The sequence below is a fragment of the Emys orbicularis genome, chromosome 6, assembly GCF_028017835.1.
Source record: "Emys orbicularis isolate rEmyOrb1 chromosome 6, rEmyOrb1.hap1, whole genome shotgun sequence".
NCBI classification, from domain to species: domain Eukaryota; kingdom Metazoa; phylum Chordata; order Testudines; family Emydidae; genus Emys; species Emys orbicularis.
Window position 1 is genome coordinate 50389197 of NC_088688.1, and position 27243 is coordinate 50416439.

The window sequence follows — 27243 nt, forward strand, 5'->3', positions numbered from 1 at the left end:
CCGCAGATCCTCCTCCCAAACCCCACTCAGGTTCTGTGCCGCTACAGCCCCTGTATAACCCCCCTACCTCCTCACCATGTTCCATAGCCTCCACACCCAGACGTATAAGAACACGGGGGGGAAGGCTCCGTACACCCTCCCATTCCACCCCAGTGGACAGCCCAAGCAAAAGGCTGCCATTTTCTTAACCTTTCTTTACTGGGCTTTTCCTTCCCGCTGATCCTCCTCCCAAACCCCACTCAGGTTCTCTCCCTCTTTTTATAATCAATTAATAAAGAATAAATGATTTTTAAACAATGGTGACTTTATTTCCTTTGAAAGCAAGCTGGGGGAAGGGGGAGGGTGGGTTCCTTACAGAGAATGAGTCAATAAAGGGGGCGGGTTTTCAGGAAGGATAAACAAACATAAATTTCACACTGTAGCCTGGCCAGTCATGAAACTGGTTTTCAAAGCTTCCCTAATGCGCAGCGCTTCATCGTGTGCTCTTCTAATCGCCCTGGTGTCTGGCTGCGAGTAATCAGCAGCCAGGCGATTTGCCTCAGCCTCCCACCCTGCCATAAAGGTCTCCCCCTTGCTCTCACAGAGATTGTGAAGCACACAGCAAGCAGTAATAACAATGGGGATATTGGTTTGGCTGAGGTCTGAGCGAGTCAATAAGGATCGCCAGCGACCTTTTAAACGGCCAAATGCACATTCTACCACCATTCTGCACTTGCTCAGCCTGTAGTTGAACAACTCCTGACTCCTGTCCAGGCTGCCTGTGTATGGCTTCATGAGCCATGGCATTAAGGGGTAGGCTGGGTCCCCAAGAATAACAATTGGCATTTCAACATCCCCCACGGTTATTTTCTGGTCCGGAAAGTAAGTCCCTTGCTGCAGCCGTTTAAACAGATTGGTGTTCCTGAAGACGCGAGCGTCATGAACCCTTCCCGGCCAGCCCACATGGATGTTGGTGAAACGTCCCTTGTGATCCACAAGTGCTTGCAGCACCATTGAGAAGTACCCCTTGCGGTTTATGTACTGGGTACCCTGGTGCTCCGGTGCCAAGATAGGAATATGGGTTCCATCTATTGCCCCACCACAGTTAGGGAATCCCATTGCAGCAAAGCCATCCACTATGACCTGCACATTTCCCAGAGTCACTACCTTTCGTAGCAGCACCTCCGTGATTGCTTTGGCTACTTGCATCACAGCAGCCCCCACAGTAGATTTGCCCACTCCAAATTGATTCCCGACTGACCGGTAGCTGTCTGGCGTTGCAAGCTTCCACAGGGCTATCGCCACTCGCTTCTCAACTGTGAGGGCTGCTCTCATCTTGGTATTCTGGCGCTTCAGGGCAGGGGAAAGCAAGTCACAAAGTTCCATGAAAGTGCCCTTACGCATGCGAAAGTTTCTCAGCCACTGGGAATCGTCCCACACCTGCAACACTATGCGGTCCCACCAGTCTGTGCTTGTTTCCCGGGCCCAGAATCGGCGTTCAAAGCCTATAACCTGGCCCATTAACATCATAATCTCCAAAGCACCGGGGCCCGCGGTCTCAGAGAATTCTGTGTCCGTGTCCATGTCCTCATCACGCTGGTCGCTGCGCTGCAATCGCCGCCTCCTCCTCCTCCTCGCCTCTTTTTTCTGGTCCTGTGTAAGCATAAACTCCACGAGAAAGCGCGAGGTGTTTATAATGTTCGAGACTGCGTTCTGGAGCACAACGGGATCCATGCTTGATGCAGAATGGAGTCTGCAGAGTTCACTCAGGAAAAAAGGCGCGAAATGGTTGTCTGCCGTTGCTTTCAGGGAGGGAGGGGGAGGCTGTACCCAGAACTACCTGCGACAATGTTTTTTGCCCCATCATGCACTGGGGTCTCAACCCAGAATTCCAAGGGGGGTGGAGACTGCGGGAACTATGGGATAGCTATGTAAAAGCTACCCACAATGCAACGCTCTGGAAATCGATGCTACTATGGTAGCTTGGACGCAAACCACCGAATTAATGGTGCCTAGTGTGGCCGAATACATTCGAATTTATAAAATCGGTTTCCTAAATTCGAATTATATAAATTCGAATTAATCCTGTAGTGTAGACATACCCTCAGAAGGAGGAAGGAATTTGAGCCTCTAGTTCTAGGGAGTCTAGGTATTCCAAACCTGATGCTTAAACCGTTAAACTAATCTCTCAAGTAATTGGAAAAAACTTTAACAGAGTTAAGGTTGCCTGGTGATATCTTGTGTCCTTCCAGAATGTCAAGTTCAGCAAAAACTCAAATTTCGGAAAACCAGGAAATAGAGTTAAGATAAACACCCATGCAACCTTAACTCTGTCCCTCTGGAGCTGCCAGTAACCCCTGAGAATTATATGCATGCACTCCAGCTGCATTCAGTATGTTAGGTGTAGCTGTACTGAGAATGGAATAAGTTGGAGCAGCTTGGAAGAGCTGTAATTGTGATGTGAGGAGATCTGGGGATTAGTTTGAGGAGCATCATAGAACTGTGATTGTGATATGAGGAGATGTGGGTCTGAGTGCCCCCCCCCCCCCGCCCATGTGTGTTATCAAAGGAAAAAGGTGCATATATACCTTGAAGTTCCAGTCTGCATCATTTCAATACAGAATTGTGTTGGTTGTGTCAGTAGCAGGATACTGGGATTTTCTTGCCATGGGTATTGCCAGTAGTGAGATAGGATATAAAAGCAGTCTATGGATTTAATGATGGGTAGGTGAAAGGTTGGGTTGTATCCTGTGTGCAAATGTCAAGGGGTTGTAAAAGAATAGGAGGTGGTTGTTTTAGTTTTACAAGTGTGGTATTTTTTTCAGGGGAGTGGGCTCAGTGTTTGAGCATAGGAGAAGTGCAGATAGTGCCTGTTCTATATTTCCTGGTTTTCAGAACTTTGAGTTTTGCTGAACTTGAGGTTCAGGAAGTGTGCAAGCTATCGGCGGGCAACCTTAACTCTGTGTTAATGAAGTTTTGTCATTTAATTTACTAGGTTTTTTTTTTAAAACAGGTAGGCGTTAATGGTCATTTAGACAGTTGTAGTTCTCACCTAGGTTTGCAGTTGATACACTACTCTGGGTAGGTAATCAAAAGGCTTAGATTTTATATAGTGTTTTTCATCAGTAGGCTTCAAAGAAATTTACATCATCCACATTTTGCGTATGGGAAACTGAGTTACAGAGAGGTGAAGTGACTGGCCCGAGGTCATCCAGCAGGCCAGTGGCAGGACTAGGAATAGTCCTTGTCCAATGGTCTTGCCACTGGGCCACACAGTTGCGATGTGATTCCTCATTGCTCCTCCCACCTCCTGTACATTTTGTTATAGCAGGATGGGGATAGTGGTTGTACTTTGAAACGTTTGTAATGTGTAGTTGCTAACATACCCAGTGAGAAAAATCTTCTGATCTATGATCCAAAACCTTGACAGTTCTATTATAGTAACTTCAAGTGTGTGAGAAGATTAGTGTGCCTCTCTCCTCCACCCTCTGCCCCACCAACTTTTCCAGCTCCCCCTCCTTATAGTAATTTCTTCTAGATGTTTTAATTTTGTTACCTGCAGGCTCTCCAACCCATATGTCAGCTCACATGGAGGGTAGGAAGAGGGGCTTAGGCCTCCCAGATCCTGGCACACACACAGAAGGGGAGAATGTGGGGCTGACAGATGCCCTTGCTCTTCTCCAGTGACCCTTACCTGAGCTCCCAACCCCTCTTACCTCCATATGGCAGCAAACCCCTTTCACCTCTCAGCAAACATTCACGTCTACTTTTTTTTTTATTCAAAAATGCATTATCCCAAAGTAAACACACTAACAGAGGCAGATTTTAGCAATATGCCATCCAGCCTTTTGACCCACAGTGGGAACAGACACTGGCTGGATGAGTCAGATTCAAAGGACTACTACTGAACTCCTTGAGCTATCAAGTTTATGTGACACTAACAGTCCGTGCATTCTTGGTATAATCCATCGGAAATGAGAATAAGCACATAAGGCTTTCAAAGAGCCTAACTGGAGAAGCAAAATCATTTTCAAATAATGTATTAATTTTATTTCGCCCAAAGGGCTGGTGGGTACCAGGCACTTTGTTGGGGGTAACCATTGAATGTTGGAGACCCTGATGCAATGATCTGAGCCATGTTTTGATTTCTATCTGTAAGGAGAAAAAAAGTTGCCAGAAACTCTCAACTTGAAGAGAAGCTGGTTTTTTTCGGGGGCTATATCTTGGTACGCTTTGGTCAAATGGCCCCAAATTTGGATCATGAATGGAATCCCATACCCAGCACAACACATTACAAAGCAATACAGCTAATAGTGTAGATTTTAGAGCACTCAGCAGAGTCAAGGTTTGAACAGAAAGCTGTTTTTAACTGTAACTGTAGGAGAGCTATCACTCTGCTGTAATTTCTTGGTAAGCAAAGTCAGATATTGAGGAGATTAGAAGCATGAAAAACTAATTATTTTCAATGTTGAATTCCATAGTTTTGAATCAACAGCGCTTGGAGTTTCTTGCAATGCTTGATGTAAAACAACAGAAGATTATTCAGGAAAATATGTCCATTAATAAAAGTGGCTTTACAGAAATTACAGGTCTTGAAGTAAGTGAGAATTTTGTTTTCTTTATTTCAGTAAGTATGATTGGTTGGAAGTTGTTTTGTTTTGTTTTGTTTTTTAAATACATTTTGTTTGAGCAGTTAATGAAGTTCCACAAAACATTTCCTTCCAAAAATTCATTTTGATAATGCATCAGAATACAGTATGACTTTTATAGCAAACGAGAAATATGCCTCCTGTTATTAACTGAGTGCTTGCAATAAATGGTCTCTGAGCCTGTTGGGCAATTATCTGCTTTGCTACTGTTATGGAAAGGAAGAGCGAACCGAAGAAGCATCAGGATATCCTACTAATGTTAACAGGTTTAGCACTATCTCCTCAAGCTCTGCACTTTTCTCTTATGAGAGGAGACCTCTTTTGAGGTCTTCAGGGAGCAGCATAAATATACTGACAACTCTTCTGACTGTCCTTATGCTGTATGGTAGAAGCCATGCTTCTGGTCAGTAGAAGATACTCCACTATCCTGTCTGTCATGCTGCAAATGTGGCAAAAATGATGGTGAATGATTAAGACTCCAATTTATATGATCCAAGGTCTGAGATTTCCAGAGAGCGGTCTGGAATATATCCAAGGCTTCCTTAACTTTCTGGGGCAGAACCCTATTGACAAGGACAAATAGTATGACATGACAGGTTGAATCCACATTCCTGGAAATATTCAGTCTAGCAAGATTACACTGTAATGGTCTCTTTATTACTTTTGTATTCAATTACAACTAGGGAGAACATTTTCAAAAGCTTCTAAGGGATTTAGGAGCACAACTGCCATTGAAAGTCATTGGGATTTATGCCCCTAAATCACGTAAGCATTTTTGAAAATCTGCACCTAAACCTTTTAATAATCTCATAATATACAATATGTGTGGGTATGTCCACATTTGTTAAATATCTGACGGCTACTTATTCATAGGCTGAACTCAGTAATACCTTGTCTACACATTTATTCAGGGAATAGCTTGACATTTTTAATTTAAAAAAGAAAAAGTTTAATGTATTATGCATAAGACTACAATTTTGTCATGGATATTTTTAGGAAATGTCATGGACAGGTTAACGGAATCTGTGATTTCCAGAGACCTCCGTGACATTGGGGCACCACAGCAACTCAGCCACTGCTGGCAGCAGGGGACCCTACCGCAGCAGCCCTGCTGCGATGTGCGGCAGAAGGACCCCTGCAACTGACCAGCCGCCACCACTGGCAGGGTCACCCAAGCTGCCCGGCCACCAGCGCTGCTGGCGGGGGACCTGGAGCTCTCTAGCCACAGTGGGGGGGACCCCGCAGCTCCCCAGCTGCCGCAGGCGGCAGTGGATCCCGCCCCAGCTCCCAGCCCCACAAGCAGTGGGGGATTCCCCCCACCCAGCTCCCAGTCCTGTGGGCAGTGGGGGGCCCCCAGAGTGCCCCAGCCACCACCGGCGGTGGCAGAGGGACCCTGGCAGCTGCAGCCAGCACATCCCTCGGCCCACGCCGCTTCCCACAGCCCCCATTGGCCTGGAGCGGCGAACTGCGGCCAGTGGGAGCTGCGATCGGCCGAACCTGCGGACGTGGCAGGTAAACAAACCGTCCCGGCCCGTCAGGGTGCTTACCCTGGTGGGCTGCGTGTCAAAGGTTGCCGATCCCTGTTGTAAAGTTTGAATAGTTTTTTATCGCTTGTTTATTTTAATTAAAAATAAATGGCATGTGTGTGTAGATAATGTGGGTTTCCCTAACCCCTAATCCACTACGATTTCAAGATATTTTTATTGGTAAAAATCTAGATTCTTTAAATTACTTAGTGTGTGCACATAGAGGTGTTTGAGTAACTGGTGTGTAATGCTCTTGGATTTGAAGCTGGCGGTTCTTGGAGCCTGCACCTGTAATGCTTCTGGAGGAGAGCCCTGTTCCTGTGCCAAAATGTCAGCTGCAACTCGAAAGCAGCTCCTTCAACTCAGACAAGAGGTAATGTAGCCTAACTTAGATGTGGAGCAACATAGATGTCTTTTTCATGAAAAAGTTTAGAGTATACTTGCTATTTGGGTCTAGTACATTTCAAAAACAAAATAGTGCTTTTCAAAAGTCTCTGCAAGCTTTAGCAAATGCTATGGTAATACAAATAAGTAGTAGTAATAACACACTAGAAACTTTTGCTTGTGTAGTAATTTTTTGTTTTAAAAAATTTCTATACTGGCAAAAGCCCTATTGTAGATGGCGATATTGGCAATAAAGCACTTTTGCCAGTGTAGCATATTTTCTTAAAGAAACCAGTATAACCTATACCAGCAAAAGTACTGCATCTATACTAGGAAGGCTTGCCAGTATATCTATACCAGGAAACTTCTCTACTAGCCATAATTACTAGGTTTAAGTCACAACTGGTAGGGAGGATTTAGCAGTTCCCAGAAAGAGGGAGGAACTTCACAAGAGACAGAGAAATCTTTTTGCCTCCAAATCAGTTTTTCAGCACTAACTTCAGGTATTAAGTGTGGCAATTTTCCATAGAGGAAGACGGTGCCCTAGAGATCAGGAATATCACTTCTGCAACTCATATAATCTTCTGTAGTCCAAGCATATTTTTTTCTTAAATGCAAGTTGCTGGCATTATAAATCTCTCCTCCTGTTGTTTAACAGAGATGGACTGCTCCCTTATTTTTCTTATAATCTTTGCCACAGTTGATTATGTGCAAGATGCAGCAGCCTTTAACCCAGAGCCCAAATTTTCTCCAAATTGTAATTAGAGTACTTTAAAAGTTGTGAGTGTTTTTAAGCAAATTGATAGTTTTAAACTTTTACTGATCAGTAAAGGGAAAAAACGGCCAAGAACAGGAAACATATACACAGCTTCATAACTTTTTTCATTTTTCTGGTGTAAATGCACCATACCTGTATAGCACATTATCATCATTCCTAGGATTCAGAGAGGACTTGAAAATAGTAACTACTGCTCCTTGCTGTATTGGAGCCCTAATGTAATCTGTTAACATAAATTAATGTTTTTATGATATAAAAAGCTTGCAGGATTGAGAAAAGGATTTGTAAAATGAGACTAGATTTGCTTTGATTTTATTAATCTTATGTTCAGTTGCTGAATCCCATGTAATCCTTTTAAGTACCTCACAACATATAGTGAATGGATACTTTATGGCCCAATAGAGTATATATTGTGGAATTATATTTCATTGACCTGGGAGCAGTCCTGAGCTTCCAGTGCTGCTCCTTTACAAGGATGTTCTTGGAATTTGACGGTTTAAAAAAGATTTGCTGCATGAGGGTCTTGTTTTAAAGCTAAAGATAGGTGATCCTGAGCGTGGTAATCATATACTAGTCTTAATTATTAAGAGGTATGATGAATTTGTTTGAAAGGATGTTACAAATTTAAAGCCTAAACTGATTTTTGCTTAGAGTTAGCTGGCATAAGTGAGTAGGTATGTAAACACCCCCCCCCCCCTAATTTAAGAGTGCTGCCTTTTGCAGATATCCAGTTGTGGCCACGCTTTTATTAATGTATATGTGTGGTATGAGAGAGAGAGAGAAAATATAATACAATGACAGAGAGAGAGAACCCACATGTGGTACATTGAAATTGTTCAGAAGTTTTGCACAGAGCTAGCCTATATAAACCATGTGAACTTATTGTTAGCTATATCCGTCCTTCCTTTTTCCTCCTGTTGTTTGTCACATTTACTTGTTGCATCTTCTCAAAGTATATTTAAGTCCCTTGGGTTAAGGACCATGTCTTCCCTTGTGTTTGTACAGCTCCTAGCACAATGGAGTCATGATCCTGATTTAGACCTTTTAGGGCTACTGCAATACAAATAATAAATGCAGCAGCACAGAAACACAATTAAAATTGAATAACCTAAGTTCAATCCCTCAAAGATGGAAAATGATATTTATGAGTTCTAGTTTTAGTTTGTTGGAAGCCCATTGGAAATCTTGATAGTGTTAGATTAAGTATTATTTTGAAAGGTCCATTGTGCATATGTAACAGTCTTCCAGAAGAAGTTGTCATCAATTTCAAGATTCATTTGGATTGAACAGGAAAATGGCTAAGAAAAATTAAAGTGAACTAAAAATGTCCATCAGGAATGCACCCTGAACAAGAACATGTGGGGGGAAAATAGCTTGTCTGTTAAAAGAAGCAAGTCCTACAATCATTTTCTTTTTTAAAGACACACAACTGTGACTTTCTTCTAGTCATTTATATCATGTTTTAGTCTGAAAAAGTGTTTCCTGTCTACCTTGCTTAAAGAATAGATTTAGTTAAAGCCATAATTTGTGTGGTGCATTTTTGTTTTATTTTATTTTATTACTTTTATAAGTATGGTATCCTTCCTCAATGTCCTGCAGCTGTAGGGCAACAGTTCCCTTTTCAAAGAGCAGCACAGATTTGGAAATGATGCTATCATGGCTCTGTTGTACATGGGTTGTTCTCCTTGACACTAGTACCTCAGCTTCTAATAACATAGAACTCTCTCGCACATGTTCACAGTCTGGTTGTGCTGAGCGCAACTGGCATGCGAGACTCCTACTCCTCTTCAAGCTGTCCTGGAGGGGCAAACAGTACTGCAGGAGAGCCAATTAGTGCAGAGGATGTGTGTGTGTGTGTATGTAGATATATACACACACATTCAGGGGTAAGGATTTCAATCCCCACTTCAAAATTATTCTTTTAGCAAGCTAGTATTTAGTTTGTTTTCCTTCTAAAAAGAAAAAAAGATTGTTTTTAAGAAGTACTGATGTCACCACTTCCCTAAAAGTATCTAGCTAGCTCCTACTCTATCTCCATTCACCCATAAAGGCCTGGTATGTGTGTGTCTGTGTTGGCAGTGCTCTTTCCATATGATAGTATAAGAAATCCTGCTTTAACTGCTTTGGCTTCCTAGTTTGTGTGATGCATTCTATTTTTTCCTTAATTTAAAATAGTGTGAAGCTCTGAAGAAGAGTAAAGAAGAAGCGTATATAATGGCAGATGCCTTCAGAATTGCGTTTGAGCAGCAGTTAATGCAGAGGAAAGACCAGGCTTTGAGGCTCACACAAGTGAATAAGATCTGTAAAAAAGAAACAAAACTTATAAACTGGAAACGCCTGAAAGAGGATGGTAACTGTGATGTTTCATAATTATGTTGTTGTTGGAATTTAAGTAAAATTAATAAGTATCAGTAGGAAAGAGGATAGGTTTATTGAAGAGTTACAACACTCTGTTTCATTTACAGCTGTGATCCAATTGCTGACCTAAGAATCCTTAGAATCAAGAAAAAAGAAGTTATGTGAAAATTGTAAATACATCACAATACTGTGTCATCTAGTTAGGGATTTTCTGCTGGAGGTTTCACAACGTCTATTTTAGGAATTCTGTACATAAATAGAACTTGCTTGTAATCACTAACAATAACTTTAACAGTATATTGGATCTATCAGTCTAGGTTTTTTAATCTAATTTTTTTTATCCTGCACTCAGAGGATATGGTCTGAATAAAATCCCTGAAAAAAATCGTTAACTATGGCACTAATAACATATTGGATATTAAAACTGCAGGGATCTTCAAAATCAAACATACTTTTACACCATTTATGATATTTGTTTAACTTTTGCACTCAACTTGGACTGTGAAAATAGACGGATCTCTTTAGTTATCCTATAGTAGCACAGTGTATCACATTTCAGTTGTAAATATTGCAGAGGGAATGTTTGTTCTTCTTTGAGTTGTGTCCCTATGGATGCTCCACGTTAGTTACTTCAGGTGTGCATGTGCCTCTTGAGCCCTTGATTAGAGAGTTTCCATAGGCAGTGTCCGTTCAGCTCACGTATGCCCTCTATACAATCTCATGCCACACACCAAGGTTATATAGCAGGCAAACTGCCCTGGGTTCCTTCTTTACAACCTGGGACTGAGATGGAGCTCTAGCGTGTCCACCTTGTGCATGCATCACCATGTTTTGCTGTTCTATTGTTAGTTTAGTGTGTCTAGTTAGAATTAGTTGTAGATAGTAGTGAGAGGTTTGGAATTTTTTCTCCCACCCTCACCCTTTTTTTCCCCTGGGGAACTTATTTGGCCTAGCTGGACGTGCCTGGCTTCCCAGGTTTCAAATGTTACTTCTCTTGTCAGGAAGCTGTCTGGTCAGTGATGGCCAATCTAAGTGCTGATGTTGCTTGGGAGAGTCCCATGTCTCCCAAAAGTGTAGCTTTTGCCTGGCTCTAAAATCTAGAGCATGGAAGAATTGGTAAACCAAATTGAAGCTTCGGATGATGGAGTGTTCCTTTCAACCCACTTCTGAGTCAGATCAGGAGTCTGTCTCGTATACATCTGTCTCCAGTGCCCCATCGACCTCGGGTAAGGTCTCCCTTAAGAGGGGTGGGGGAAGACTGTGGAGGACTCAGAGAAGGTACCGAAGAAGAGGACCTTGGGCTCCCACTACAAGAGTCAGCTCCCAAAAGGCCCCCATCTCCTTCTAAGTCTGCAGTGTCAGAGGCTTCGCCTTCTTGACTCAGTACCATGGAGGTGAAGGACTCTTCCTCTGATACTGGTGGGGCTGGGAGATCCTGGAGCACTTTGGAGAAGCACAGCTCCTTGGTACCATCTGGGAAGAACAGAGTGGCCCAGGACATACACTCCTGTAGAACGGCACCATCTACATCAGACTTCGCAGTGGTGTCTTCGCATTCTGGTCCATCAGTACCAGCAAAATCAAAGCATCAGACACCTTTGGCCCCAGCATCTATATGTTCCAGATCAACAGTACCCTCCACCTCAACTTCTGCATCAGTACCAACCCACTTGCTACCCCAGGAATTCTGCTACTCCAGGGACTTGTCAGTATTAGACAAGCTGGAGCCTCACTGCTCATGGATGCCAACTGAGTCTCAGTACTGAGACCCCAGTCCCCAGATTACAATTGCTACCTTGCAGGATTCCCCACCCTTTTCTACTGGGTCCCTCCTCCCCATTAAAGGACATTGAGGAGGATGAAGGAGACATTCAATTGGTCTCCTACTTATCAGTGCAGCGTTCCCCTCGCATCATTACAGGACCCCATACTTTGACAAGGATTCTTATCCATATCAGGGATGGTGGTATCAGTCCTGGGTACCACACCCTCTCCTGTAGAGGCCTCCCTAGTGGCTATACTGAGATCTTTGGGCAGCGTATTGGGAGCAATTTGCCAGACTTCTGGCTCCATTGCACCAGGAGACTAGGGTTTCACAGTCTCTTCCACCAAACCCCTGACACGAGGAGACCTTTGAAGAACAGGAGACTGGGTTGGACAAAGAGTCCACCCCTTAAACTCCTATTTCGTCTTCATCCCCGGACGAGGCAGTTATACCTCTGCTACCACCAATGTCAGACAGTTTTCGCCAGTTCCAAGACCTTGTGAAGAAGATGGCTGACACCCTCCAGATACCGCTTGAGGAAGTTAAAGACTCACAACACAATCTCCTGGACATTCTGCAGTTGACAACACCTACCCCAGTTGTGCTACCCATTAATGAAATACCCCTGGATCCAGCAAAGACTGTGTGATGAACTCCTGCCACCATCCCATCAACTAATAAATGGTCAGAGAAGAAATATTATGTTTCCTGTAGGGACTCAGAATTTTTGTTTTCCTTCCTCCCCACCTAATTCTCTGAGGGTGGATGCCATAAACAAGGTGGTAAAGAGCATTATGCCAGGTCTCCCCCTTAAGATAAGGATCAGAAGAGGTTTGACCTTTTTGGCTGAAAGGCGTACTCTTCCACGACCCTCCAGTTTTGGATCACAAACTAGCAGGCGATCATGGCCACCTATGACTTTATGAATTACAATAAGTTTTACAACCTTTATTAAATATCTTCCAAAGGAGTATAGAGAGCACTTCTAGGCCATCACTATGGAGGATCAGTTATTATCCAGAACCTCTCTTCAAGTGTCCTTAGATGCCATGGACACTGTGGCTAGATCCATCTCCACAACGATTGTCGTGTACAGGGCGTTGTGGGTCTCAGCTGTTGGGGTTCCCGAGAGAGGTTCAGAATACTTTTGAGGACCCTCCTCTGTGATGGTCATAAGCTCTTCTCCGGGACTATGGATGAGTCCCTGCACATGCTGAAAGACTCCAGGACCACAATGAGGTCTCTAGGTATGTGCACCTCTACAAACAAGAGGCGATATAGCAGTTCTCAAACAGCGTAGAGATTGTGCTTGGCCCAGTTCTCTGGATTTCACTGAACCACCAAATCTGGTAGAAAGAGATGCATCTGAAGAAGTGGGTTTTTTACCCACGAAAGCTTATGCCCAAATAAATCTGTTAGTCTTTAAGGTGCCTCCAGACTCCTCATTTTTGTGGATACAGACTAACACGACAACCCCCTGATACTTAGAAAGAGATGAAAATTCCAGAGGAAAAGAGCTTCTCACCCGCCTTCAGCGAACACCCAGTCCTTGTCGAAACAACAGTTTTGATGGGTTGGTTGAGGGTTCAACTCCTCCTTCGGCTCTAGTTAGCAAGCTGCAAACTTTCACCCACCATCCCGCTTTTTAAGACTGCCTTTCCCATTTCCAACAGGCGGCTTATTACAACAGACAAGTTGGTCATGGACATTATAACATCAGATACATCATCCACTTTATGTCCCTCCCACTTTCTTCCCTATCCCTCTTCAGGGACACCTCTGATGAGACTATACTGGGTCAAGAAGTACACTCTCTCCTTCGTTTAGAAGTGATAGAACAGGTCCCATCCCCTCACAGTGGGATCAGAGATGACTGAACAAATTTTAAAGTCTTAAAAGTTCAGAATGGTGACTCTGGCAATTACAATCCCTTATCTAGAGCTAGGAGATTGGTTTTTATCCCTCAAGCTACAGGACACCTATTTCCATATGGCAGTAGATCCTGCACACAGCAAATACCTATATTTCACCGTGGACCTGGATTATTTTCAATATTGAGTACTTCCCTTTGGCCTTGTTTTAGCCCCAAGGGTGTTCTCAAAGGTTCTAGTGATAGTAGCCATTTATCCACTACAGTAAGGAACTGTTTGCAGCTCCTGGGTCATATGGCAGCTTACACTTTCATGACCAGGCATGCAAGACTATGCCTCCACTGCTTTCAGGGCTGGTTCAAAAGGATCTATCTGTTCCTCAACCAGAGACAGCTTGGACAAACAGGTCACAGTTCACTTCTGGGTGAAGAATGCCCTAGATTGGTGGAAAAATCAACTCAGTGTCTGTGTGGGCATCCCTTTCATCCACCCAGTTCCAACAATATCTGTGACAACAGATGCATTACTGTTAGGGTAAGGAGCGTACCTCAATACCCTCATAACTCAGGGCAGATAGTCATCTCAGGAAACCAGTCTCCATATCAACCTGGAACTCAGGGGAGTCAGAAATGCCTGCCTTCAGTTCCTACCTCTTATCGGGGCAAATCAATCAAGATCATGACAGATGGTATGGCTTGCATGTTCAACAAACTGGGAGGAGCAAGATCTCCCTGCTTGTTTGCCAAAGCTATGAAGTTATGGAACTGGTGAATAGCCCATCAGATTCAGATCTCAGCCATTTAATTCCCTGGAGTCCAGAATGTCACAGATGATATGCCCAGAAGGGGTTTATCCCAGGACTACGAATGGGAGTTGGACTCTCAAATTCTTCATGTGATTTTCCAGAGGTGGGGACTTCCAAAGGTGGGCATATTTGTCACATCCAGCAACTGGAAGTGCCCCTTATCCTGCTCAAGAGGAGACCTAGGTCACCATTCTTTGGGAGACGCCTTTCTCCTTCCCTGGACAAAGGGCTTGTTCTACACATTCCCTCCAACACCACTAATTTTAAGAGTGATGAAGAAGATCAGACAGGACAAGACCAGGGTTTTCCTTATAGTACCGACCTGGCTGATGCCAAGATGGTATCCTTATCTGCTTCATCGGTGTGTCCAACTGACATTTAAGCTTCTGACCATCTGTCATCTCTTCTCCCAGGAAGCAGATTGTGTGTTTCACCCCAACCTAGAGATCCTTCATCTCCAAGCACGGCTCATAGATGTCCACAGGCTTAGAATCCACCTGCTTGACAGGAGTACAGCAGGCATTACTAAACAGTAGATGGGACTCAACTTACCTTCAGAAATGGAAAAGGTTCAATCAGTGGTATCGCTGTCACCGCCTTGTGCCTGAATCTTCTCCCCTCTCAGCCATCTTGAATTACCTGCTGGACTGGAAGAGATCAGGGTTATCAATTACCTCCATTAAGATTTATCTGGCTGAAATATCAGCATTTCATTCCCCACTAGAGGGATTTTCTATACCTGATCACCCTGTGTCCTCTAGATTTATTAAGGGTTTGGAGAACCTTGACCCCGCCCCCAGGTTAAGGATCCTACTCCAATTTGGGATCTCAAACTGGTATTTAGATACTTTGAGATCTCTGTTTGAACCTATGGTGACCAGCACCTTGTTTCATTTATCTATGATGATGGTCTTTCTAGTCACTATCATGTCAGCCCACAGGGTTGGGGAGAATGGGGCCTTGATGGCAAATCCCCCATTTATGGTATTTTTCAAGGTCTCCTTAGGACCACATCCAAAATTCTTACCTAAGGTGCTGACGGATTTCCATCTTACCCATCTACTGGTATTTTTTCCTAAACCACTCAGCATGAGACTTTCTTTCATACATTGGATCTGAGATGAGCATTGACCTTTTATCTGGATAAGAACAAGCAATTTTGAAAAGCACCTAGACTGTCTCCATTGCAAAAAGATTCAAGGAATACATGAAATCTTCACAGAGACTTTCAAGGTGGATCTCTGAGTATATTATTGCTTGCTACGATGCTATACCTCGCCAAAGGATAATAACAGACTTTGCCAGATTGCAGGGAACTTCCACAGCTTTAGTCAAAAACCTTCCAGTGTTTGAAACTGGCCCATCTAGCAGCTCTACCTTAGTGCATACTTTTGCTAAACATTATGCCTTGGTTCTTGCCATCAGTTCTGATGCAACACTTGGTTCTGCTCTACTGTCTTCAGTCTTGGACTAGATTCCAAAGCTCCCCATCCCCTGTGGGGATACCCCTTGGGAGTCACTGGAAGTGGAGCATCCATAGGGACACTACTTGAAGAAGAAGTTACTCCTAGCCCACGAAAGCTTATGCCCAAATAAATTTGTTAGTCTCTAAGGTGCCACAAGGACTCCTCATTGTTTTTGCTGATACAGACTAACATGGCTACCACTCTGAAACCTGTCACCTTGTGGAGTAACTCTGTTTTTTTGAGATGTGTCTCTCTATGGATGCTCTACTATCCACCCTCCTTCCCCCCTGCTTCAGACTGCTCTTTGTTGCACTGTCAGATAGAGAAGGAACCAGAGGTGAAAGTAAGCTGGTAGGGTCCGGTACAGTCGCGCCGGACTGGACTGGCTTCTTCAGCGGCGATTTAAAGGGCCCAGGGCTCCAGCTGCTGCGGGGAGCCCCGGGCCCTTTAAAGCACCGCACGAGCCCCGTTGCCAGAGCTCCGGTGGCGCTTTAAAGGGCCTGGGGCTCCCCGCAGCGGCCGGAGCCTCTGGCCCTTTAAAACGCTGCCGGAGCCCCGGGGCTCCTGCAGCTGGGCTCGGGCGGGAATTTAAAGGGCCCGGTGCTCCTGCAACTGCAGGAAGCCGTGGGCCCTTTAAATCCCCGCCCGAGTCCTGCCGCCCCAGGGTAGTGACGGCAGGGCTCCTGCGGTGATTTAAAGGGCCCGGAGCTCTGCGGCGGCCGGAGCCCCGGGCCCTTTAATTCGCCCCTGAGCCCGGGGCTCCCAGCCGCCTCTGCAGCTGGTAGCTCTGGGGTGATTTAAAGGCCCTGGGGCTCCCAGCCACAGCCGGAGCCCCAGAACCTTTAAATCTTGAAAGGCCCCGCCTCTTCTGGTTGAGGCCACGCCTATTCTGGTTGAGGCCACGCCCCTGCTCAGGACTCCGGCGTACCGGTAAGTCCTTTAAGTTACTTGCACCCCTGGAAGGAACTGAGGGAAATTTGCCTGTGCAGCCCTATATATTGTTGATGTGTGGTCTGTGGTTGTATAGAGAGTATGTGTGAGTCGAATGGACACTGCTAATGGAAAATCTCTGACCAATGGCTTGAGAGGCACCTGTGCACCTGAAGTAACTGAAGTGGAGCACCCATAAGGACACACATATTGAAGAACCGCAGTTACTGCACAAGCTGAGTACTCTTTTCTTTTTAAGAAAAAACAACCAACAACTTTTATTTAGAATTGTAATGACCTTTTGTGAAAAGATTTATATTGTTAATAGGATTTATACAAGCTTATTGTTACAAATTTTAATTCTGGGCAAGATTTAACTTACAGTTTTAGTTGCTTTTTTTTTTTTTATAAAAGAGAAAAATTTGTTGATAGAACTCATTTGTTTTATAGAAGTATTATGATTAGGGCTATGATTTTGTCACGGAGGTCATAGAAGTCATGGATTCCATGACTTCCAGAGACCTCCGTGACTTGAGCCCCCAGCGCCTCAGAACTGTAGGGTCCCCTGCCACCCCTGGCAGCTGGGAACTGCGGGGGCCCAAGCTCCCGGCCGCAGAGGGAGGCAGGGTTGCCCCGCAGGCAGCTCCCAGCCGGGGCGGAGGCAGGGGTGCCCAGAGCTCTGAGGCGATGGGGAGACCCCAAACTCCTGGCTGCTGCAGGGAGCAGGGCTCTCTGGAAGTCCCAGCTGCCACAGGCGCCTGGAGCACGGAGCCACTGCAGGCGCCCGGGAGCACAGAGCCGCCAGCGGTGGCATGGGGCTCGGAGCCTCCACAGGCGGCACGAAGCACTGAGCCTCTGTGGGCAGCACGGAGCAGTGAGCCTCCGCGGAGGGCACAAAGCACTGAGCCTCCATGGGCAGCTGGGGTGCCCCGAGCTTGGAGCCGCCATGGGTGGTGGGCAGACCCTGTATCTCCAACCCAGGCCCCCCTGGATGATGTGGGGAGCCTGCAGCTCCCCATTTTGTCATGCATATTTTTAGTAAAAGTCATAGGTCACAGGCTTCCATGAATTTTTCTTTATTGCCCGTGACCTGTCCGTGACTTCTACTAAAAATATTCGTGACAGAATCTTAGCCTTAATTATGATGTATGATAAATTCACAAGGTAAGGGAATTACAACTTTGAATTAAGCACAGAAATGTGTGTTGAATATCCCCCACTCTCTAGGCAATTTGAGAAATATTACATAATATATAAACAAGTTTTAACTATTTTTAGAAAACATTCTTATCAATAATACTTGGCACTGGCCATCCGCAGATCTCAAAGAGATCTGTAAAGGAGAGGAGTAAATATCATTATCCTTATTGTACACATAGGAAAACCAAGGTACAGAAAATATTAAGTGCTTTGTTCACAAATCCACGGCAGAGCTGGGAACAGAACCCACTTCCAGTCCCATGTGTTATCCACTGACCCACTGCTGCTATGGTTTGTGAAATCTGCTAGGTTTTTTTCTTTGTTTGCTAAAGAGGCCCCTGAATGTAATATTCTGACATGGGATATATTTTAGAAGTTTTCATGAAACTATTGATTATTCTGGTGTCTTTGTTCGCTAATTATATGTCCTGAGGCATCTTCAGCAAACATAAAGAGAACTTAAAACTTCCACACTCTTTTTATAGTGGGATATTAGCATATATTTCTAGACTTAACTCAGGATAGTTTATCCTTTGTTTATTTTAATCTTCATTGAAATTTAAATATATATTTAGCAGTTTAAGACTTATAACTTTTTACATTTCTTTCACAAAACCTTTTTTAACCTAGCATATAGTGTCCCTTTTATAAAACAAAAAACAAAACAAGTAGGGATTGTTATAATAATACCTACCCTCTTATATTGAGTTTTTCATCAGTAGATCTCAAAGGACTTCACAGTCTTTATAGAAGAGCCAAAGTGTATTTCTCATGCAGTTCCAGAAGTTTCCATTTTGTTGACCCATGTTTGCAATAAAAAGACTATTTTATCATTGGTGTGGGCCAGCACAGCATTGCATGCAAAACCATTTGCCATATTGTGTCCAATGAAAGTCATCTATAATTTGGATTACCACTTTATAAACTTCCATATCTTACTTTGTAAATGTATATTTTATCCCAAAGTCAACCTCTGTTTTGCTTAAAGAATACTAGTTTTCATGTCCTTATTGTGTATTTCAAATGAAGTGTATACCTTTTCTCAGGACTTGTGATGTTGCAAGGGAACAAGAAAAATCTGGGACAAAAGTTGACGGGCATGCTTATTTCTGATGCTGACTGCAGGAAAATGGAAGAATTGGATAATCCTCATGAAATCCTTAGGATGCTAATAGATTTGGTTAGTATCTTAAAAAAAATCTCAAAAAGGCATATTGATCAAAGTTGGCTTTGTTCCCACTGAGCAAACAAATATTGTTGACTCGCATATGATGATGTTCTAAGGAATAGTTTATAAACTAGTTTTCTTTTTTTCTTTTTAATACAGCTGAATGATAAAGAAGAGGCTTTGGCTCATCAAAGAAAGGTTAGTTATATGCTGGCTCGTGCAATGGAGGAAAAAGAAGATGCATCAAAGCAGAGTAACGAAAACAATCTTTCAGGAGAAAACATTACTCTGAAGAACCATCAGGATACAGCTTCAGAATCTCAAGAGTCAACTGAGCTTGAATATTCATGTTGCCAAAATCTTGGCTCTCAGGACAACACTTTCTCAATTCTCAACACAAAAATATATCAAAAATCAGCAAGACCACTTAAAAAATCACATTCCTGGCCATCCAGGAATTTAAAAGAAAATTATGTGCAAGGGATAGATGAAACTACAGATATGAATTGTACATATCAAGAGCACTCAGAATTAAAAAATAACTTGTGATAGTGCTAAGGCACAAGTAAGCCTTGCAGGGCACGTCCTAGGCATCCCTAAATTTAAACTCTAATTCTGTAATAAAATTCCAGAAAATCTGGTTTATGAAGGAGGGGGGTGGAGGGAGGGATAGCTCAGTGGTTTGAGCATTGGCCTGCTAAACCCAGGGTTGTGAATTTAATCCTTGAGGGGGCCACCTAGGGATCTGGGGCAAAATCAGTACTTGGTCCTGCTAGTGAAGGCAGGGGGCTGGACTCAATGACCTTTCAGGGTCCTTTCCAGCTCTATGAGATAGGTATATCTCCATATATTTTATTTTAACTACTTTTCTAAAGAACATATTTCAATACTTGGGTTAAAAATGTTAAGATACTTATTTTTTTTAATTATGTTGTACTGTATAAGCCTTTTTAGACTTTGTAAACTGTCTGTTTACTGTCTGCTTCTGTGTGTGCCTGCTACTATGAAAAAAAGTCGGCCAAAAGTTTTTGGAAGGATTGGTGTATTAATTAATCAAGGTGGTTTGTTTTTGTTGTGGGGATGGTTTTGCCTTTTACCTGTTCTTTTCCTCTTACGTCTGATAACCAAAATAAAGACCTTAAAAAACCATCTGATTCTCTTCCAACTCTGCCGTGTGCTTAAAAAAAGGTATAAGAAATGTGTGGAAAACCAAGAGTCATGCTGTGTTGTATCTGTAGTTCATTAATTAACATTAGCAATGCTGGATGCATTTCAAAATCCTGTATGTAACACATAGCAGCAAAGACCATTCCAGATTAAGTCCCAACAAATAGCTTCATGGTTTCAGTGTTTGTTTTGTTTTATTATTTAAGTTATAATTATTCCAGTGTTTTGATATACCTTATGATTAGGGCCCTACCAAATTCACAGTCTATTTTGTTCAATTTCACGGTCGTAGGATTTAAAAAATAATAAATTTCTTTATTTCAGCTATTTAAATCTGAAATTTCACAGTGTTGTAATTGAAAGGCTCTTGACCCAAAAAGGAGTTGTGGGAGGGTCGCAAGGTTATTGTAGGGGGTTGTTGCGGTACTGCTGTCCTTACTTCTGTGCTGCTGCTGGCAGTGGCGCTGCCTTCGGAGCTGGGCAGCTGGAGAGCGGTGGCTGCTGGCCGGGAGCCCAGCTCTGAAGGCAGAGCCACTGCCAGCAGCAGCGCAGAAGTAAGGATGGCATGGTATGATATTGCCAACTTTACTTCTGCGCTGCCGCCTGCCGAGCTGGGCCCTAGGGCAGCAGCCGCCACTCTCCAGCAACCCAGCTCTGAAGGCAGCAATGCAAAAGTAAGGGTGGCATGGTATGGTATTGCCACCCTTACTTCTGTACTGCTGCTGGTGGGGTGCCGCCTTCAGAGCTAGATACCTGGACAACAGCTGCCACTCTCCAGCTGCCCAGCTCTGAAGGCAGCACAGAAGTAAGGGTGGCAATACTACAACCCCCCTAAAATAACCTTGTGACACCCCCCCACACAACTGACCCCCCCCTTGCAACTCCCTTTTGTGTCAGGACCCCCAATTTGAGAAACGCTGGTCTCCCCTGTGAAATCTGTATAGTATAGGGTAAAAGCACACAAAAGACCAGATTTCACAGTCCGTGACGTGTTTTTCATAGCTGTGAATTTGGTAGGGCCCTACTTATGATAAGGTATTAAGTTTCCGAGACTACACTTAAACATAATTTTTATCAGCTATTTGGACACAGTCCAAAAGTTGACCTACACTGAAATGTTCTGGGAAATAGCCTTTCAGTTCCAAATTGGTTTTATCTCGTTCATTAAAAATATCTATCACTCCATGGCTTTCTTTAATATTTGCAAGTACTTGTCGTTTCTTAAAACGTTTCTATTTAGCTGCATTTGCAGCAAGTAGTTATATGATAAACTCCATTTCTAGCTAGAACAGGCTGAATACCAGAAAAAATAATGTTGAATATTTTTGATTGATATTGCTGCTATTCTTAGAGTAAAATCTTTTCAATTAATATTATTTGACCAGCTAAACGGTTCCGGAAAACAGCAGTTTGCAGACATATATGTTCATTGAATAGTATTTAACCATGTGTACGCAGATCAATTCTGATATAATTGAGGATGCTCATGTTCAAACAGGGAACTAGCAAAAAGAACAATATACTTTTTAAGGTTTCAGCTCTGTTAGCAATTCAGGAAATTTGGAATGATCAGTAGTTTCTGCTCAAGGGAAGCTAATGACTATATTGAGGGACTAAGGACAAAAGCCTTGTCTCATTGAAGTGTATGTGAATTTCGCTGTTAATTAGGTCACAGGCCCAAATCCTGCTCCCATCTACATTGTGAAAGTGACTATTTTAAAGCATGATGATTTAATACAGCTGGGGACCAACTTGATAAAGACTAAGTCCAAAACAGGTTTGTTGTTTTGTACTTTAGCCTGGTTATAACATTGGTCCTGTCCACAAAGACCAGGACCAAAGCAGAGTTGTAACATGGTGGTTCCCAAACATGTTTTAACACAGACAATTTCATAGTGCATATGGTCCCTAAGATACATTAGCAGAGCTATTAAATCTTTCAAATCACCTGCCCACACTATCCCTGGCTGATGCCAAGGCTGTTAGTCACTGTTTCGTGAGCACTGAATTTCCTTATAAATTAAAAGATTCTGGGCCCAATGCTATTTCCCTGGAAGTTGGTGGGGATTTCAACTAGTACAGTATAGCCCTCATCCCTCACTAGAGCTTCTAGGTGCTAGCATAATATGAATAATAAATGATGTAATTTAACCAGAGAGAATAATATTTTTGAAACCTAAACATATATTGAGATTTTATATAAATAAAATATAAGCTAAAATATTTGTTAAATGTTTTACTACTATTGGACTGCTTGTACTTATATCCTCTTCAATTTGTATTTAGGAATACAAGTCTTTATATCTATGACTATACTAAGCAAAGACTACTGTTTTTTTTATTATAATTGTTAATAAAAAAAATTCCAATAAACTCCAGTAACTTGAGAATGACATGGTTGTCAATGGGATCTATGAATTTAAGAAAAATATACCTTTGGGACTTTTTGAATGCACTGTGTACCTTGTCAGTTAATTTATGGCTGTATTTATCTTTACATTTTCAGTTCTACAGGAGCACTGTCTTAACTATATCTCCTAAATCAGGAAATCTTTAAGAAAAGTTTACTTGCTGAGTCAACATACAATTGGTGCTTTCTGGACAGATCAATGGGGACTTTATTTCTGCAAAATATCAATTGCATGTGAATTAAAATACTTTTATTAGTCCAAATGTGAAATGCAATATCCTTAAACAGTGTTGTAGTTGTTCTTTACCCATCTTTTTTTCCTCTCTAAAATTGTTTTAAATGCTGGCACAAACATTTCATGTATTGTATGATAATTGTAACATTTACCAAAATAAATATATTGTTTTTGAGTATGAAATTCTGTATTATATCAGTCAGCATTGTAGTGATGCATACATGTGTACATTAGATGCAGTCTTCATACAGTAGTGGCCTAACTTTACAAAGGTGCTTCTGTTGACAAGATTGAGTTGCTGAGCACCTCTGAAAAACAGACCATAAAACTTTTTTTTCTTGTGTAGCAAGTTTATTAAATGTTTACATTTTTTCCTTAATTACTCATTCTGTAGTGACTAAGGCTTTGTCTACACTGCCAATTGAATGACAAAAATGTTGTCGTTCACAGGTACTTAAAGAATCTCCCCCCGAAAGACCAAAGATTTGCCATGGCAAGTGGCAGTGTAAATGGCTCATTGTTGGCAGGCTCGTTCTCCTGTCGACAACATGAACCCCACTCGTAGGGGGTGGAAGTATTTTGTTGGCAAAAGTGCCAACAGCATTTAACTACCTGACTTTTAGCGACACGGCCATGTCGCTAAAAGCTGTGTAGTGTAGACAAAGCCTTAGTTTGACATATTATGTTCACTATTTATTTTCCAGGTTTATAAAAATATCCCTAAAAAGGTTGCTTTCAGGTGCATATGTTTAAAAAAAAAAAAATCACACTTCATAATATCATCTACTAATGAGAGTGCACTAGCGATACCTATTATGAGAATTTGTTTGCTTCCCCCTCCCTCCTGCTTCCGCAAGAAATAGTGTTCAGAGGCAGAGGTGACTTGAACTCCTACCACAGCTAGCCCAGTGTGTCCAACAACAAATTAAAATGTAAATTTACAGTCCCTTGAGATAAGTGGGGGACATTCATTTGTTTCAGGCTGGCTGGTGATACAGTACTGCATCAGTTTACACTTAATTCACATTTTGAAAGTTATCCTCATAATAAAGCCTAAGCAGGGCTTAAATTCAGCCCGCGCTGTCTGAAGCAGAGTTCTGGTAAATATTTTCAACCCCCCTGGAGTTTTTAAAGCATGGGGGAATGATGGGGGAAAGGGAATTGTGGGAAATACTCTGAGTATTTAAGCCCTGAGCCTAAGTACTTTTTCGAAGAGTCATCTAGGTGCTGGATCACAATTCTGAAACAAGGAGTTGTATCAGCAGCTAATTGTGTGGCCAAGGAATCGGAATACATGGAGTTCTGCCATTTATCTGAAGGGAAAAAAAAAAGAGGCAAAAGTGTAAAATAAATAGACAAAACAGCTATTTCTCAGTCTCTGAATGTGATCACCTTACATGAGAGAATGACAAAAGGCAGAAGCTATGGCACACTGTGGTGTCCTAAGTCTCGCCCTTGATGGAATGAAGGGCTAACAGCACACATTTTTCCCTTTCAGACACCATCTGCTGGCCTGTATGACAGGACAATAGAAAGAAAAATGCCAGCTTCCATCAGGAATAGCTCAGTTCACTTTTGGCCTCCAGCTCCACCACAGAAGTGGGAGGAAAGCACCTCAAGAAGGTTTTTCATGGCCTTTTTTATTTCTACATGGAGAGGTTGGGACAGCAATTTCAATGGGTCTTGGGGACTGGTGTTTGCTGTGCACGATGTTTTCATTCATCCTTCTGTGCTCTTTGCACCCTCCTTTTGTCTGTTTCTTCCACTTTTGCATCTTTTTATTATCTAAGACTCTAAGCTCTTTGGGATAGGGACTAAAGCTGGGTGAATTTTTTTTGTCTGAAACTCTTTTTAAACAAAGAAGGCAGATTTGGGTCAACCAAAACATTTTGCAAATTTGTGTCGATTTCAGCAAATTGTTTCAGTCCAAGTTAGAAAATAAATAAGAATTGGAAATATCTAAATGAACAGTTTTGACACTTCTGAAATATCTTGTTTTGATTTTTCAGGCTGGGTTCACAAGGAGACTTAGGCACCAGAACTGTTTGCAGTGACACTGCCCCTTCTTATAATGTTCAGCTCAGGCATTCATCTGACATTTGAGCAATGCAGGGACTTGAACCCAGTTTTCCCCAGTGTTTGGTGAGTACCTGACCTACCAAGCTATAAGCTAGTCTGTTGGGGGATCTGTCTCAATCTCTCAACAACCTGTTCCATTTGTACACCCAAATAGTTCAGGGGGGACTGGAATCTGGGTGTCACATCCCCCTGAGATGAGTGCCCTAGATATTGACCTAAAGTGTCACTCCCTCTCTGAACTAATGACTATTCAAATATACCCTGTACCCTTGTGGTTAGGCTACTCAACCTAGAATGTGGGAGATGCAAGGTTTTAATTTCTGCTCTGGAATAGGGACTTGAAGCCACCTCTCCCCCTTCTAGTTGAGTGCCCTAGCTGCTGGCTAAATGACATTTTTCCAGCTTCTGAATCACAAAATACTGTTGTTTCAGTTCCATCCAAACCAAACCAAAATTCTGATTTTTTTGGACCTGCCAGTGAAAAATCAGTTATTTGACCAGCTCTAGTAGGGACAGTCTTACTGAAGTGTTTATAAAGCGTCTAATGCAATGGCCAATGATAGGCTCCATCCCTGCACACACACCCTTGTGGCAATTTCTGTCTTTGCAGGCCATTTGCCCTCTTTTTCCCTCTTAGGTCTAGCAGTGATTTCCTATCAAACCAGAGTTCTTAGACAAATATTCTCCCTCTGTGGGGCTTATTGTGTCCCTCTGCTTCCCTTATCAAATTTCTACAATTCCTAATTTCTGATTTATATTCATTACTATCAACTTCCCCCTTCTTCCATTTGTTATGTATTATTTTTTATAGCTTCTTTCACTTCCCCTCTATACCAGGTCCAGTTTTTTTTTAACCAGTATGGCTTCCTTGAGTGTGTGATTGTGTTATTTTTTTTTTAGCATCTAGGAAGGTGTTCTTAAATGATTCCCAATTATCCTTCACATTTTTCTGATTAAATTCTTCCTCCCAGCTGATCTGGCTCATAGTTGTTTTCAGCTTTGAGAAATTGGATGCTTGTAAAGTTCCATGGAGATCAAAAGTACTATATAAATCATAATGGCATTGTTTGTGAGCAGTAAAAAGTATCTGTGACCTTGAAGCATTGTAAAGTAGATCTTGCAACAAATACTAAATGTACCAATCTTAGCTCCACAAGAGCGTAGGCTGCAAGCAGACGGCATGCTGAGTGGTGCCTTCTGCTAAAGGGCTTGAAAAATAAGAGAATATGTTCAGATGCTTTGACAAAAATCAGTCTAATAGTTGTAGAATATTCTTTTGGTAAGGTTTGGTTATGATAGCTAAAATATAAATGATAATTCTTGTGTGTGGGGAGAAGAGATGGTAGCATTCAGATGCAGAGTCTTACAACTTAAGGTCACAATCTCAAGTGTGGAACAGGGCGATTATGAATGAAAAGTGTTAAGGTGACTGACTGGAGTGCAGGTGTGTGTGTGTCAGTAGTGACTCTGGTCTCTGATTAAGTTACTATTAGCCAAATTACTACTTTTTAAAAGCTTCATAATTGACACTGCTACCAACTATCAATTTAAGTTAGCCTTTCCCCTGAAAAAAATATCCTTATTTCATGCGGTGTTTGCTTCAAAATAGGATTAAGACAGAGTGGTACAAGGAAGCTAGTGATGTAAGGTTACCTGTACAACCTTAATTCATCCTCCTTGTGTGTATACATTATGATAGTCTTTAATTCCGTGATTTCATCTTATTTTTTCTATAGGACCTTTGACTTATTCGGTGCACAGAATGGATAGTACTCACAGGAAATTCCCATATCTGTTACAATGAGCACCATGGAAAAGCCCATGAGGAAATTAATAATTCTAACGGATATGGGAATATCCTGCAATGTCTTTGGAAAATCTCATTGCACTAAATGTATGTATTATGTGCTGGGATTGTATGTAACTTCTCTAGGGGAGAGATGTGATGTGAGACCTGGGAGTTCAAAAGATTATATTGAAAATGTGCCAGACAAGTATGGATTTATGGGATAATAAGTGTGAAGTGGATCTCCTGGGGAATCCCTAGGGAGAGGTGAATGCAAATTACCCAGCTCCAGTTATGCAAACACCCAGCCTTTGAAGCTACTGAGTGAGGAGAGGGTCTTTGTCTGGTGATTACCTGTTACACAAGGCCAAGATCAAAGCTATATCAAGAAACAGGTTATGTCTTTGTTCTGCTCTGGATCTAAGGCCTGGTCTACACTAACCCCCCAAGTCGAAGTAAGGTACGCAACTTCAGCTACGTGAATAACGTAGCTGAAGTCGACATACCTTACTTCGAACTTACCGCGGTTCAGACACGGTCCACACGGGGCAGGCAGGCTCCCCCGTCGACTCCGCGGTACTCCTCTCGTTGAGATGGAGTACCGCAGTCGACGGCGAGCGCTTCCTGGTTCGATTTATCGCGTCCAGACCAGACGCGATAAATCGAACCCGGAAGTTCGATCCCCAG

At 42.6% G+C, this 27243-nt stretch overlaps 1 protein-coding gene across 1 annotated transcript in view; it reads left to right on the forward strand.

The window, feature by feature from the left end:
- The window catches only part of CCDC125 (coiled-coil domain containing 125), a 40144-nt gene extending 20716 nt beyond the window's left edge, over positions 1-19428 (forward strand). The window contains exons 7-11 of the mRNA XM_065406866.1: positions 4461-4576; positions 6420-6527; positions 9492-9666; positions 18758-18891; positions 19039-19428. Coding sequence (XP_065262938.1) covers positions 4461-4576; positions 6420-6527; positions 9492-9666; positions 18758-18891; positions 19039-19428 — 923 coding nt within the window. The remainder of the gene's footprint in view (positions 1-4460; positions 4577-6419; positions 6528-9491; positions 9667-18757; positions 18892-19038) is intronic.
- Positions 19429-27243: the final 7815 nt, after the last annotated feature.